Source organism: Pristiophorus japonicus, chromosome 8 (assembly GCF_044704955.1).
Source record: "Pristiophorus japonicus isolate sPriJap1 chromosome 8, sPriJap1.hap1, whole genome shotgun sequence".
Taxonomy (NCBI): domain Eukaryota; kingdom Metazoa; phylum Chordata; class Chondrichthyes; family Pristiophoridae; genus Pristiophorus; species Pristiophorus japonicus.
In genome coordinates this window covers 77,116,545-77,133,415 of record NC_091984.1, presented here as the reverse complement: position 1 = coordinate 77,133,415, position 16,871 = coordinate 77,116,545, and the positions used below count along the sequence as shown (strand labels likewise).

At 43.6% G+C, this 16,871-nt stretch overlaps 1 protein-coding gene across 2 annotated transcripts in view; it reads right to left on the bottom strand.

Moving 5' to 3' along the window:
• Nucleotides 1-642: 642 nt before the first annotated feature.
• Nucleotides 643-16,871, bottom strand: part of oma1 (OMA1 zinc metallopeptidase) — a 68,193-nt gene continuing 51,964 nt past the window's right edge. For both annotated transcript variants that reach the window (XM_070886946.1, XM_070886945.1), the window contains exon 9: nt 643-2,825. In XM_070886946.1, coding sequence (XP_070743047.1) covers nt 2,583-2,825 — 243 coding nt within the window. In that variant the 3' untranslated portion in view covers nt 643-2,582. The remainder of the gene's footprint in view (nt 2,826-16,871) is intronic.

Below are 16,871 nucleotides of genomic sequence, written 5' to 3'. Positions count from 1 at the left end.
AACAGTAGCTTACTCATTCAAATCTTGTAAGCACAACCACAACCAGCTTCCTTTGTGACAGATATGACTCCAGGCATTGGAGAGTTTTCTCTCTGGTCCCCATTGACTTTGTTTTACTCGGGCTCTTTGGTGCCACATTCGGTCAAATGCTGCCTTGATGTCAAGGGCAGTCACTCGCGCCTCACCTCTGGAATTCAGCTCTTGTGTCTATGTGGGAGTGAGTGGGAGGCTAAGGTTGTAATAGGGAGATTGGGATAGCCTGAGTCTCGAGTGATAGCCCTGCCTGTATTATATCAATACTCTGGCCTGTATTTATTATTATTCTGCTGTAGTTTTAGTTGTATTTATCATATTTTCGCTGTGCCATATGCATACTAATAGGATGGTTTTATTTATATTATTGTTGTGGACCATCTGCATTACAATTGTATTATTATTGTTGTCTACGAACAAAATGCAGGACCTGGGGCAAATCTGCCTTGGTGCTAAGACGTATAGACTAGATGCCGTGAAGAAGCCAGTTGTTGAGGCAGCTAGGGTGAAATATATAAATAAATAAATAAATAAAGTCAGGTATTTACTCCTGTTATAGTTTTCCTTCTAGTGACTCTTAACTTTAAAATAAACTCAGATAGTTCAGCAAAGTAGTAAAAAAAGTTTATTTTGCATCATCAAACACCCAGTTCCACACAAAAACCTGGTTACAATTGCTACCCAGAATGTTCCAAAAGAGCTGCCACTATTTGTGGGACCATGTCCCAGCATGAATCCAAAACTTTCAGCGGGAAGGGGGAAAAAAAGGCTGTGGAGGAGGATGAAAAATAACCCAATCAATGTCCCTTCCACAGTCCAGCATGGGTCAGTACCACTTCAGAAGTGCACTTCCATTTCTTACTCCCACTACCTTGTAACTTGACAGCAGTAAGGGAACATGAGAAATATTCCCTCTATACATTGGTCCTTGCCAGCTGTCTTCAATGATATGCCTCCAGTTTTCCTTGATTTAACTAAACTTTTCAGGTTTACATTCTGGTCTCCAATCCCAATTAAATACTACCACACATTTCCATAACATGAGAATACTTTCATGTTTAAAACTAGAAATGAGAACAAATAAAACAACTTTTTAATGAAATAATTCATAGGAAACTTACCATTTTAGCAGCAGGATTTTTTTGGGCAACATTATAACTTGTTCTTTATAAAAGCATAATGCAAATGCGTCATGGGGCAGGCAATAGCCTGACAAAAAAAATGCCTGAATGCGGATTAATCACGTATGGTCTGCAAATCAACTAAAATGTTAGTGATTTTACAGCTTAATTAGCAATGAAAATAAGCAGTAAAGCATTCCTAAAACTTGTGTGCCTGTACAGGGCCTGCCCAATGCTGCACACCTTTTATTTAAGCAACAGCATAGACTGATAGTTCATAAAAATATTTATCTTTTAAATATGTACAGGAAAGTCTGCAACTGCATTGCAATTGATACGCAAACAGCCAACAGAAAACCCATTTTCTGTTACATTTTTAGAGCCCAGTGAAAGTTCACTGCTGAGTGTAGGAACTGTCTCTGTTCTCAATCTCACACTGAAGCCTGCACTTACGTAGAAGTGAGAGCTTCTCAGGCATCTTCTGAAAGTTGCAGAAGTTGCTGCTCCACTAACAAAAAAATCTTCATGTTATGTACTAGCATAGAAACAGGAGAGGAAATATAATAGAATATTTTGTATTTTAAAAAATAATTAAATTCTAGAATTTTAAAAATGACACTGCAAATTCAAATTTTACATGCAGATTAGTCAGCTTTTCTTTATATGCACCAGGATTTGATATGTTAAGGAGGATAGCTCTAAATGAAACATTACCAGACTCACTAAGACCTTGGTGATCTTAACTGTCATACAGGTCTTATCTAGATGCAGGGTTTGTTTGATTTTTTTTCTTCTAACTAAATTTCCTCCTACCCCACAATTAAGATATTTTCTGTTTCTTGTACGTCATTCCCAGCCAAACTTTCTTCCCTGTCTCTGCCAATACTACCCCGAATCCAGGTATTATGAGGTGAAGGAAAGTGTGGACTGGGAGATCTCCTGCATTACTCCCTTCCACTGGTGCTCCGACATATTGCATTACTGTACCACTTCATTCACATATCCTACTTAAACCTTATATCATATATTTCTCATAGTTATTACTTTTGCATACTTTATTCGACACTTTTATGTTGAATTATGCCACATAATGAACAACAGGGATTTCAAGGAACACCACGCCAAAGCTGATATTCCATCCACGCCTGCCATCAAAAATGTTCCATTCAAGGTATATTTTTTCCAAGTGAAGCAGATTTCCTACTATGTTTGGCTGCAATCCGGAACAAAACGGAACCATACCTGATTAACGGAACAATTAGAAAACAACCAGATGTCTCCTGGAAATTCAGGAGCAGATGGAATATTTGCTTTGGGGCCACAATCATAGAATCAACCCAGAACGTTCTACTTTTCATTGTCACAGTTAAAAAAGGAACACAAAATGCTGATTTTCATGCCACGATATGGAATACAAATGAAGTACATTTATTTCTGAGAGTTTGGTGTATTTTGGAGTGCCTGAACGCTAACCACTGCAGGTATTCTCTCCATTATGACTGGACGAGGCTCATGGTACTGAGGTAGTTGCTTAGTTCCAGAATCTGTGTTAATTGCTTCTTCCCACGTCTTTGAAAGCTTCAACATCTCTTGCACACTGTGCTTGAAGACCAATCGTGGATCTACAGATGGTAAAATAGGGCAACTACAGTTTTCTCGTAGTTTGATAGCCTGCAAAAAAAAATTAAAATGCAGTATGTCAGTTATAACACTCCTTGAGTTGGTCCTGCATCCATGAGAAGTCGTATTCATAGCTATTGAAAGCATGTTCTGGAGGGATTCCTACTTTGACTAAAGAACTTTTCTCTCTGCTTTTTATAATTTTTACTCTCTTCTAACTTATTCACCTTTTCTTTCCCAGGAGAGATAAAGTACATTTAAGTTTGAATAAGCGCCCTGGCTTTATCAAGTGATCAGACCACTTACTTTCACACAAAATTGCCACCTTAATGTGTTCATTGCACTACATGAGGAGATATGAGGGAAAACAAAACGTAATTTATAATAAATAGAGGTGGGAAATCCATTCCTTTTTAAGAGTTTAACAAAAACTGATTTTTTTTAAACCCACAAATTAACACAATAATTGTTGAACATTGTCAGTGTGTCACTTGTAGATCACTGTGACATGCAGCTGTTCTCCCTTCCCAACAATCAAATGGTGTTTCTTTATAAATTTGTTCAAAAATACAAGGACTCAATATAGACTCTTAAAAATATTAAAAGTTTTCTGTGGATTATTTGATCAGATCAGTCTATGCCTATCCCCGTAACCTACAATCCAATTCCTAGCCCAGTATCCTGTTGCTACTTGCCCTTTCAGCCAAGTTGTCAAGGATAAAGCAATTAATTTCAGGGCCTCACCCTGGAGTATATTCAGAGCCACTGTGGCAGAAAACCTGTACAAGAGGTGATCTGTACAGATGTGGACACATTTCCCAGGGATTGTAGAAAATGAATAAAAGGCTGTACAAACTTGTTTAAATCCACCACTTGTACAGTTTTCCTGTCACATTGACTAAAAATTTTGGGATGTCTTAAGAGTAGTGATGGGACTCTCTCCACCCAGCCTGTCTCTTTCCATTAGCATGTTGTTGTGATTGATTTATCAGCTGCTGTTATACTACTTGTAGTATAGTGAACAGTGAGGAGAGTGATAGACTTCAAGAGGATATAGACATGCTGGCGAAATGGGTGGGCATGTGACAGATGAATTTAACGCAGAAAAGTGCGAAGTGATACATTTTGGTAGGGAGAACAAGGAGAGGCAATATAAATGGGTCATTTTCAGGTTGGCAATCTGTAATTAGTGGGGTTCCACAGGGATCAGTGCTGGGGCCTCAACTATTTACAATCTATATTAATGACCTGGATAAAGGAACCAAGTGTAATGTAGCCAAATTTGCTGATGATACAAAGATAGGTGGGAAAGCAAGTTGTGAGGAGGATGCAAAGAAACTGCAATGGGATATAGATACTGGCCAAATATTTGGCAGATGGAGTATAATGTGGGAACATATGACACTATCCACTTTGGTAGGAAAAATAAAAAAGAAAATTGTTATTTAAATGAGGAGAGATTACAAAATGCTGAGGTACAGAGGGATCTGATGGTCCTTGTACATGAAACACAAAAAGTTAGCATGCAGGTACAGCAAGTAATCATGAAGGCAAATGGAATGCTAGCCTTTATTGCAAGGGGAATGGAGTATAAAAGTAGGGAAATCCTGCTACACCTGTACAGGGCGTTGGTGAAACCACACCTGGAGTACTGCGTACAGTTCTGGTCTCCTTATTTAAGGAGGGATATACTTGCATTGGAGGCAGTTCAGAGAAGGTTCACAGGGTTGATTCCTGAGATGAAGGGGTTGTCTTATGAAGAAAGGTTGAGCAGGTTGGGCTGATACTCATTGGAGTTTAGAAGAATGAGAGGTGATCTTATTGAAACGTACAAGATTCTGAGCGCGCTTGACAGGGTAGATGGTGAGAGGATGTTTCCCCTCATGGGGGAATCTAGAACTAGGGGGCATAGTTTTAGAATAAGGGGTCACCCATTTAAAACAGAAATGAGGAGGAATTTCTTCTCTCAGAGGGTCGTGAATCTTTGGAATTCTCTACCCCAGAGAGCTGTGGAGGCTGGGTCATTGAATATATTTAAGGTGGAGATGGACAGATTTTTGAATGATAAGGGAGTCAAGGGTTTTGGGGAGCGGGCAGGGAAGTGGAGTTGAAGCCAAGATCAGATCAGCCATGATCTTATTGAATGGCGGAGCAGGCTCGATGGCCTACTCCTGCTCTTATTTCTTATGTTCTTCTGTAACCTAAAGGGTACAAGGGGGGGTGCATGAACAGAGAGACCTGGGGGTATATGTGCACAAATCGTTAAAGGTGGCAGGGCAGGTTGAGAAAGTGGTTAAAAAAGCATACGGAATCCTGGGCTTCATAAATAGAGGCATAGAGTACAAAAGCAAGGAAGTTATGATGAACCTTTATAAAACGCTGGTTCGACCTCAAACCCAAAGGCCACCCCCGCCCCCTCATTTTACCTTTTCAAGGAGGATATATGCTAATCGGTTGTCAGACAACACACAAGCACAGATTTGACCTCTTGTTAGGTGGACAGCAGGCATCACATAGTCCTCACGAGCAGCGCGACTCATCATAAAATATGAGCACAGCACCATCATCCTCCTGAGCACAGCATGGACACAAACTACACCCATCAAAAAGTTGGTTGCACAAGTTTTAGCAGCAGCTGTTTGCCTCTCTGTAGCCTGGGATGAATCTGTGTCCTCATACCAGGCATCTAAGTAATGTTTTCCAGCAGTTGTCCCAAGTTTCAAAGCTTCATCAGTTATCTAACAGACAGCTTCCTTCAAGATGATAGAATATCAACATAGGACAAGCTTGTGTCCTGTCAGCCACCTTGATGTTCTAGACACCCAACCCCAGTATCATGTGTCAGGTTTAGTCATCATCAACTGCTTAATCCAGGTCATTGTGTAAGGGACTTTAACAAAGGCAAATGAAAGAAAAAAAATAACTTGAATTTATAAAGTGCCTTTGACAACTTCAGGAATCCCAAAGCACTTCATAGCTCAGGTCTGGAGGAGATCCACGCAGTGAATGGGAATTTCAACAGCAATACACATGTGTCTAATGTAGAGGTTCCTGGTATGATTGCAGAGAGACCCCTGTGCATCGAGCGTCTACTACAGCCATGGCATTGCATGTGCCTCGTCTAGGACCATATAAGTGCACATCACAGAAGGGAACCATTCAGCTATAGTGTCAGCTCTTTGTTAAATCAGTTGAAAACTAATACCGCTGCCTTGCTCTCTCCCCATACTCTGCTTTAAATATTTAACTACTTGTCCCTTAAGCTGCCTCAACGACTTCCTGTGGCAAAACATTCTACGCTCCTATAACCGGCTGCATGAAGAAATTTGCCATAAGCTTTGTCCTTACTCTCGTAATGACAATTTGAACTTAGTTACCCCTCATCAATGACTCCCAAGCCAGAGGAAAAGACTTTCCTTATTCACTCTATCAAAACTCTTCGTAATTTAATTGAAGCAGAATTTATTTTTTGGGGGAGTGGGGGGTATTTGTGTTTGGGAAAGGGCTCCAATCCTCACCAAGACATTTTAGAAAAATAACAAGACCTAATTTAACTTCCTCCGCCCCCCCCCCCCCCCCGCACCCCCCTCAACATCTGTTTTCTTCCCATCAAAACCTTCAAGCAAACAAATGGATTTCTCAGTGAAATCAGACAAGCCATTAAATGTGTTGGCTAGGAACCAACTAAACAAATGCAAATTAGATACGCACCAAAAAAAATCTTTTCTATGGATGTCAATCTATCAATAAGATACCATATTATTATGGAAATCAGTAGAAATAATTGTGTCCTAATTATGCTGACAGTGATTTACGGTGCCTGGAACATGATCACAGCAGTGTGGTTAAATCATACTGTCTGTACACTTCGAACTTCCAAGAGTCTTTTTCTTGCTTAGTTCAGTGGAGAAAGGGAAGTGTGAAAACTGAAAGGTTGCTGTTGTCAAATGTTATTTTTCACATGTTGGTAATGATGCCACTCAAGACAGCAGGATGCTGCAACTGGGTGTTTAGACTCCCAAAAATGCATGGTGCGCTTCAGTTGTGCCACAATAGCACATTATTCTGCAGATCAAGAGCCACCAGTACATCTCTCACAGCCTCATCAATTTTGTGTAGTTTCTGATCTCAAGAATTTTCAAAATATATATATTGAAACAAATTTTTAACAAGTTCAATGTCTTGTTATTTTTCTAGAATGTCTCTGTGAGGATTGGAGCCCTGGCCCATATGTAAATGCCTCTATCAAAGGAAGTTAGTTGTATATGATTATAAGGATTGCTTAGCTACTTTCGTAGACAAACCAATATTAGCAGTGGCTATTCTCCAAGGGTGGGCAGGTGTCATGCATTGTGGGAGAGTGGGTTTGTTGTAGAAGTATTAAAAATTAAATCAGTAAACCTGGAAGGTTTGTGCCTTTGAACTCCACTTTGATTGGTAATTTTGATTAATTATGAAGGATACTTTTTTTGATCTTCCTTTGTATCAGCTTAATATCAAAGGAAATGAAGAGGATATAACTCATGGTAGGAGCACGAAGCTTTCTAGCTCCTTGCTCGTTGTACCACTACATGGACATAAGAACATAAGAAATAGGAGCAGGAGGCGGCCATTTGGCCCCTCAAGCCTCCTGCGCCATTTAATAAGATCATGGCTGATCTGATCATGGACTCAGCTCCACTTCCCTGCCCACTCCCCATATCCTTTTATTCCCTTATCACTCAAAAATCTGTCCAACTCCGCCTTAAATATATTCAATGACCCAGTCTCCACTGCTCTCTGGGGCAGAGAATTCTACAGATTTACAACCCTCAGAGAAAAAATTCCTCCTCATCTCAGTTTTAAATGGGCGGCCCCTTATTCTGAGACTATGTCCCCTAGTTTTAGTTTCTGCATCCGTCCCTACATCCACCTTGTCGAGCCCCCTCATTATCTTATATGTTTCAATAAGATCACCTCTCATTCTTCTGAACTCCAATGAGTATAGGCCCAAACTACTCAACCTATCTTCATAAGTCAACCCCCTCATCTCCGGAATCAACCCAGTGAACCTTCTCTGAACAACCTCCAATGCAAGTATATCCTTCCTTAATATGGAGACCAAAACTGTACGCAGTACTCTAGGTGTGGCCTCACCAATACCCTGTACAATTGTAACAGGACTTCTCTGCTTTTATACTCTATCCCTTTGCAATAAAGGCCAACATTCCATTTGCCTTCTTGATTACTTATTGTACCTGCATACTAACTTTTTGTGTTTCATGCACAAGGACCCCCAGGTCCCTCTGTACTGCAGCACTTTGCAATTTTTCTCCATTTAAGTTATAATTTGCTTGTAGTCATAATGAAGTTATGATGTGGGATTAATTTCTCACGTAAGAACACCAACTTGTCTTTAACGTCCCAAGGCGCTTCACAGGAGTATTATGAGATCAAAAGCAGAAATTAACGCAATTGACCAAAAGCTTGGTCAAAGAGGTATCTTTTAAGGAGCGTCTTGAAGGACGAAAGAGAGGTAAGCGAGGCGGAGAAATTTAGGCAGGGAGTACCAGAAGCTTGGGGCCTAGGCAACAGAAGGCACGGCCACCAATGGTTGAGCAATTACAATCAGGGATGCTCAGGAGAGCAGAATTGGAAAAACTTGGGCTTTTCAACCAGGAAAGGAGGTGACTGAGAGATGATCTTATAGAAGTATAGTAGATTGTTTTAGAGTATCATAAAATTTAACCTGGAGTATTACTTTAAAATGCAGCAACAGAACACATGGACATTGGTTTAAAAGGGCCCTTTTCAGAATATCAGGAAATCCTTCTTCACACAAAGAGTGATCAACAAGTCGACTAAGCTTAAATAATGTGGGAGGCAAAAACTCTGGAATCATGTAACAAACAATGGATGCTACAAGGGAGTGATAGTTAGGGTCTTTCTGGATAGATGAATTAAGATGTGTCAATTGGCCTTCCCAATCCATAATTTTGGGATCAATACGTGTAGTCCAAGTTGCTTGAAGTAGTAGAGAATTGCAAAAGTTTCCAGAACTTTTATTGTTTTCAAAGAGAAACTCAACTTAAATTAACTTTTATAATCTATCTAAAATCTATTGTTTCAAAAGTTGTTTCTTAATTTTAAATCAACTCGAATCGTAGTTTTCAGCCTAAGTCTGTCCCTGTGGTATTTATTATCAGTTGGAGGGATCAGTTGATTATGGAGACATTCCATACTATTTATAAAGTATACCTTAATGGTTAAAAAAAAGGTTAATTATTCACCCTGCAGCTTGTTATCCGATCGCCACTGGAGGGTGAAAGGCCCGTACGCGGACGATGCCTGCGTCTGTGCACATACAGAGGCTGAATTCCACAACATAGTCAACGTATTTACTGAGGCGTACGAAAGCATGGGCCTTATGCTAATCATCATTAAGACAAAGGTCCTCTACCAGCCTGCCTCCCAGTCATCAAGATCCACAGCGCGGTCCTGGACAACGTGGACCATTTTCCATACCTTGGGAGTTTCTTATCAACAAGAGCAGACATTGACGATGAGATTGAACACCACCTCCAGTGCGCCAGCAGACTTCGGCCACCTGAGGAAACGAGTGTTTGAAGACCAGGCCCTCAAATCTACCACCAAGCTCATGGTCCACAGGACTGTAGTAATATCCACCCTCCTGTATGGCTCAGAGACATGGACCTTGTACAATACCATCAACGATGTCTCCGCAAGATCCTACAAATCCCCTGGGAGGACAGACGCACCAACATTATTAGCATCCTCGACCAGGCCAACATCCCCAGCATTGAAGCACTGACCACACTTGATCAGCTCCGCTGGGCAGGCCACATCGTTCACATGCCAGACACGAGACTCCCAAAGCAAGCGCTCTACTCGGAACTCCTTCACAGCAAACGAGCCAAAGGTGGGCAGAGGAAACGTTACAGGGACTCCCTGAAAAAGTGCAACATCTCCACTGACACCTGGGAGTCCCTGGCCAAAGATCGCCCTAAGTGGAGGAAGTCCATCCGGGAGGGCGCTGAGCACCTCGAGTCTCATCGCCGAGAGCATGCAAAAATCAAGCGCAGGCAGCGGAAAGAGCGTGCGGCAATCCTGTCCCACCCACCCTTTCCCCCCAACGACTATCTGTCCCACCTGTGACAGGGACTGTGGCTCTTGTATTGGACTGTTCAGCCACCAAGGACTCATTTTAAGAGTGGAAGCAAGTCTTCCTCGATTCCGAGGGACTGCCTATGATTGTTATCCCAGATTATTATCCCAGATTATTCTGCACACAAAGTTATGTTTTGGTTTGCAGGTAGCAAAGGCTTGTCTGTAGAAATTGACTTTTGTTGGGCATGAGAAAATGTATCGAGAACAAGCTAGAATCATAACAGTCACGACTTGCCAAAGATTTAGATGCTTCACTTTGCATTTCTCATTTCACACTGAAGACTTGCCTCAGGGTCAAAAAAGGAAACTGTTTGAAGGAATACAGCATCGAAGGCTTTCAAAAATTGTATTCATGATCAAAATATATTACGTTTAACAACTGCTCATGGAACATTAGAGAAAACTAAATACTGTTACAATAAAAATGTATTTGCTGTTACTGCTGGACTCAGTGTTCAAACTCTGAAAATGAGTGCTAGAAGCATTCTGTGCCGACAATTATCCAGATACAATGGCTGGCCGTTGCAATAAAATTTATATTGAGGAAAGCTTAAACTTAATTAATTGATCTCAATTAATCTCAAAATATAGAAATAAAAATTGGATAGCTCTTATAATTGTTGCTTGGTCTCTTCTTTCTGTGTCATTACCTGTGTGTTTCTGTTGGGTCTTTTATTTGTTATCGCTGTACAGCTCTTGCATATATTCTCTTGGCATCTCTATAGCTGCGTTTGTCTCCAACTCTCTTACTGCAAGTTTGTCCTTTAGTCTGGTTGTAGATTTATAGGGCCCGAACTTGGTGACGGTCAAGGCCCGCCCAAGTGCCACCGATGGCTGTCAAACTCAGCCATAATCTTATTGAATGGTGGTGCAGGCTTGAAGGGCCGAATGGCCTACTCCTGCACCTATTTTCTATGTTTCTATATTTTTTATGTTTCTATGTAAGAGACCGGGGCGGTACTTTGCCAGGAAAATCCCTCTAAAAGAGGTGGCTGTACCACCCGCCGGCAAAATAACGGCTTACACCATCAATCTGGGCGGCAGCTCTCAATCTCGGCGGCAAATGCACTTGCCACCCAAGTGCTGCCGAGGATGGAGTCGGACCCAGGGAGGGTGGAGGAGCTGAAAATAAAAACCATTACCAAAAAAATAAACAAACACTGGAACACCTTCAGGGGACCCCATCCAGGTAAGACGCTGTAAAACCTTTTCTTGCAGGTCTTCATACTTATCGTCGGGGTTAGACCTGCCTCCACGCAGCGCTCCTTCTCCCTGCTGGCGCCGACTCTCTCCCCCCCCCCGCACTAATCTGGCAGCTCGGCGGGCAGGAGGATACTTGCACTACTTGGCCGCAAGCGGTACTCCCCTCCCGCCCGCTGCAGCCCGAGTGGAAACTGGCACAGAGGGGAGACCGGAGGCAAAACTCGGCGGCAGTCGGTGGCATTGAGTGGTAAGGCCACCAATATCGGGGCCATAGAATTTTACAGCACAATAGGAAGCTATTCTGACACTGACCATTGCACCTATTCCAGCTCTCTCAGCTATTCACTTAGCTCCTTTCCCCCTAACCTTTTAAATTTTTTTTTTTCAAATATTTATCCACTTCTCTTATAAAAGCTATTATAACTTGTTCTTCTTATACTGCTTTCTGGTAGGGCATCCCATATCTTAACAACTCTCTGCCTACAGAAAGAAGCAAGGAAAAAACTTGCTTCTATATAGCACCTTTCACCACCTGAGGACCTCCCAAAGCACTTCAGATTCAATGAAGTACTTTTGAAGTGCACTGTTGCAACGTGCCAGTCAACTGGCATGTAGCAAGGTCCCACAAACAATAAGATAATGATCAGATAATCTGAAGAATAAATGTTGGCCGGAACACCAGGTCCATTTTCCTGGTATAAAATCAGAGTAAGACCTCCTTACTCGCATCGCGAGCTGCTATGCCCAAACTGCAACAGAAGTGTGCCGGACGCCACATTGACTCAGGCAACTTTCAGTCATCCAAGTTGCCCATCTGAAACAAGTGTTAGGCTCCTTAAATATGCAATCCCAACGCTAGACTCGATCTCCCAGCTGGCTCAGTGTAGATGTCGCCGATTTCCAGGCCTCTCTGACTGTAGAGTGTAGAGCTCATGTTTGGCACCTGCAGCTTGTCGGTGACACTAAAGTTGGCTTGGGCCCCAGGCCAGGATCGACTGATGCGCAGAGTGATGGGACCAACTTTGCGCCTGTTTTGGTCACAAATTGAATTTCTCCCTCATTGTCTGCAAAAAGCACATTCTTTCACTTATTAGAAATGTAGCTTTTAGAATCAAAGGATTTGTGTGTCACTATTTTTGAATACAAAGTAAAGATGCTCACTTATCTAGATGTAGGGGTGGAATAAGCACTTATTTTTAATTCAGAGGATGTGTAATGTGCTACTTTTATGTGCTATTTTTAGCCATGCTCCACTTTATCCTATATTTAACACTTGCCTCAAGAGTCTGATAGTAGGCCATTTAAATTTACCTCAATATACCTAAAGGTTTACAATTATCACTATGGCTGCTCCCTTCTCCCTATCACTTACAATACATTTTACAAAATTTTGATCTGTCTTAGATATTCATTTGGATTGAAAGGCACTGATCACTCCCACAAGCGATCACCACATCTTGTGTTTAGCATTGTATTCGCATTGCCTATTATCAAACTATATATAATAACCCGGGGTTGTCACAGTAAAACCCTCTGGTAACCTGAATTGGATAGCGTTTTTTACATTTGCCCTCAGTCACACTTCTAATAATGTTTCGGTAGACGGTTTGATGACACTATTAGTGAGACGAGCCCAGATAAAAATCATTAAGCTGCTGTATTTTACAGACAAGAAACAAATGAATAACTACTGGAATCAAATCTTACCATAATCCAACTAATTTATATTACCTTCTCATGAACAAGAAAATATAAAACACTGTTCCTTTAGCGGGAAAGGAAAAAAAAATCTATTTGCTTGGGCAGTATTTTTCTCTGAAACCTGGCCAATTTTCTAAGCCAAGCCTGGCTTTGTCCTTGAAGGAAGTCTGCCTGGACCTTACTGACCTTTTTTTCAGCAGATCTCACCATCTAACTAACCTTAAATAAGCGTTTTTATCTTTTTGTTTCTTCTCACCAAGAAAGGGAGTTGGGGAGTCTCAGTCGGAATTCTTTCCTGTTCAATTAATCACCCACAGTTCTGTCAACAGAATTTCAGCCTCCCTCCCGCCTCCCCACCCCGGGAGTGGATTCAGACATTCCATGCTGAGTTTAAATGAATAAGGTCATCCCAATGATAATAGCTATGGGTGTTTGTAGAAGTCTAAAACAAGACAACAAATTACCTATAGTGCTCAGTCATTGTGGAACACATCTTCACTGCCGAGCTCATTAATATCAAAACTCCATTTTCTCACAGTGCCTGCAGCAAAGGCTGCAAGGAGGATTTTAAAATTGTGCCAACCCAAATTATTTTAAAACACACTACTTAAATGTAACTCATTTCCAAGTCCCTTCTATAGTAAAAACAGTGAAAGGCAACACATCTCCCTCCACCAGGGGAGGTCACTCATGTGTGAACCCTGCAGCTTACTCACTCTGGGCTCTCCACCGATCCTTCCGGAGTCCATAGGGTGCACTGAAACCTTCCCAAGAGACGTGACATCTCTGAGCCTGGGTACTTCTGACAGTTCCATGTATTCTGCACTATGTGACAGTCCTAAACTGCTGCTCTTACAGCCGGGTCACAACACCTCCCCCCCCACCACCAGTTACAGCTTGGGACAATATCGCAGTGCTGCCAATGGGTCCTGTCATGAGCGTCTCCTGTCACTCCATTCGTCACCTAGCTGAGGCAGCTCAATGAATGGCTCTCTCTGGTTCCAAGGTGCAAAGTGTATCCAATGTCTCTGCCTTGAGCAGGTAAAGCACATACGGCAATTTCATCCTGCACAGGGCATGAGGCAGATCTGCTTGCCAAACACTCCTGTCTATCTACACAACTGAAAGTGAGGGGTGAGTTTTCTCTCTGGCTTTCCCTGAGCCTTTGTGTGTGGTTCAGCAGCTGTACCTCCTCCATTCCAGTTCGCAATGTACTACCCAAGCACTGTTAACGCAGTAAACACCTAAAATCATTCATCATCATCATCATCATCATAGGCGGTTCCTCGAATGAGGATGACTTGCTTCCACACCAAAAGGGATGAGTTCATAGTTGTTTCAATGAAGGACCAGATATTCCAGTCCTGAACTCCAGGGGTGGAAGATGCCTGTGCGTGGATTTTTTTAACGTGTGGTGACCACTGCACATCAGCCACCACACGGGCTTGACAGAGTTAGGCCTTTATCCAGTGGCAAGGGTTAACTAGGACGACTGGAGACCTGCTCTGCTGCACAGACCTAGTGCGCACACAAATCGTAGTGTGGGTTGGCTCGTGCTGCCCCTGGGCCCTCGGCCCTTGTGGGCCCCGTACCCTCATTTGCCGCACTTCCGCTACGACCTTCCTGCTCCTCCACTGTGCCTGGGCCCCGTTGATGTTCCAGACCAGGCTCTAACTGGCGACCTGGGCCTTGATGACGTCACCCAGTCGCCCGCCTCAAAGTCGTCGCACACTTGGGACGACTCGCGCTGGAAGCTGTAGTGGCATGCTCCAGCTCTTTATACTTCCGACCTGCAGGTCGGGGTGACCCACAATGTTGCAGGGGCCTGCGCTCCAGCTCTTTATACTCCCGACCTGCAGTGCCGGTAGGCTGCTAAACTCCATTCCGCATGCCACTGCTGCATTTGGAGCTGATTATTTTAACTATTTTAAGTCACTTTTATCACCAGCACAAAGCAGTATCCCAGGCAGCTGCCCTTTGCGTTTGCCTTAGGTAGCCCCTCAATACTAGTCATACTTGTAAACTGTTATGTATGCATGCCAATGGTGTAATGATGTACTGTAACACTAGACCTGAATATATCTTCACCCTGTATATACCTCACCTGTACACCAGAGGGTGCTGCTGCTGGAGACCTAAGGGTCACCTGTACACTGCAGGTAACCCAATATACAAGGGAGCTCACCTCTTGGTGTCCTCACTCTAGAAGCTGCAATAAAGGACTACAATCTGTACAATTCAAGTGCCATACCCCTGCCTCGTGGAGTCATTAACAGAGTGTCTACATACACAATAACTGGCGACGAGGTTACGAATTCCACGCACAACATGCCAAATCTCAGCAACTTCCAACAATTCACCGATGGGGAAGATTGGGACGCCTTCGTAGAAAGGCTCGAACACTTCTTCATCGCCAACGACCTGGATGGGGACAGGGCCATCCTGCTCAGCAGTGTGGGCCCCCCGTCCACAGCTTCGTCGGGGACCTACTAGCCCCAGCGAAGACAACAACCAAGAGTTATGAGGAGCTCCTAACTTTAATACAAGAACAACTGAAACCCAAAGAGAGCATCCTCACAGCCAGACACCGGTTTTACACTCACCGGTGACCCGAAGGCCAAGAAATTGTTAAGTATGCTGCAGATTTACGAAGGTTGGCTGCACTGTGTGATTTTGGCGACCACCTCGCCGAAGCACTAAGGGACATTTTCGTTATTGGAATCGGCCACGAGGGCCTCCTCCATAAACTGCTCTCTGCGGACATCGCAGTCACCCTGCAGAAGGCAATCAAAGTGAGCCAGGTCTTCATGATTTCGGTCTGCGACTCCAAACAAATGATGACCCACACCCAGGACTCTAAACCGACGAGCGCAGTGAACAGAATGGCGACTTTCAAAGGCAGAAATGCTGCCCCGAGTCCCACAAACCTGAGTCCGCCACATGGGGCCAACCGGCTAGCCCCGTGCTGGCGCTGTGGAGGAAACCACAGGGCCCACCAGTGCCGATACAAAGACTATACCTGCAAAGGCTGCAACGCGAAATGTCAACTTCAGAGAATGTGTAGAAAATGCTTAACTCACCGTGTCACTGAAGAGTTGGCCGATCACCTGGGCTCTGACACTGATGAAGACGAAGCTGCTCAACCCCTGGAAGAAGAGTACGGAATTTATACCTGCTCCACCGGGAGTTCTCCGTGGAAGATGGAAGTGGACATCAACGGAGTTCCAGTTTCGATGGAGATCGACACAGGGGGGAGCCAGTCTTTGATGAGCCAGATGACCTTCGAAAAACTTTGGAACAATCCCGCCAAACGACCAAAGCTGTCTCCTATCCAGGCAAAGCTGCTCACCGACACCAAAGGCACCATCCCAGTCGTTGGCTGCGTGGACGTCCAGGTCTCCCAGGGCGGCGCGATGAACAAGCTCCCCTTGTGGATTGTTGCCAGTGATGGTCCAACGCTGCTGGGAAGAAGTTGGATCAAGCAGGTCCAAATCGGTCGAAGCAAGGACGGTCTCCGGGCCCCAGCAATCGACATCCCATGCAGCCCCGAACTTGGGTCCATCGCTGCACCTAGAAATCCTACCGTCCAGCTTTACTGCACGGCGACGACTGCACAACACCGTGGCGAGATCAACCAGCCCGAAAGTCCAGACCTTACCTTCCTGGCCGTAGCAGGACTCCGAGGGAAGAAGATCAGTGAAAAAGGTGGATTCCCGACGTCTGTGGCCAAACCTGAGAAGAAAAAGATCACCACAACCTACCTCGAGGAGAGCGAAAAGATGGCTGCCGCACCATGAGGCGAAGAACCAAAAATCAAAATGGCCGCGACTAGACCACGAGGGACAGCATTGGCGGAGCGACACGTGGCATCGAGCGGCGAACCGGATTGGAAGGCTCCCTTAAAGGAGACCGGTAACCCAAAGAAATTAAAGGGACAGTTTCACTCTAGGCACAGCGATGCCAAGGATATTAAAGTGAAAAGTACAGTAAGCGAATGCAGGTATGCAAATGTAACGTTAAATTGTG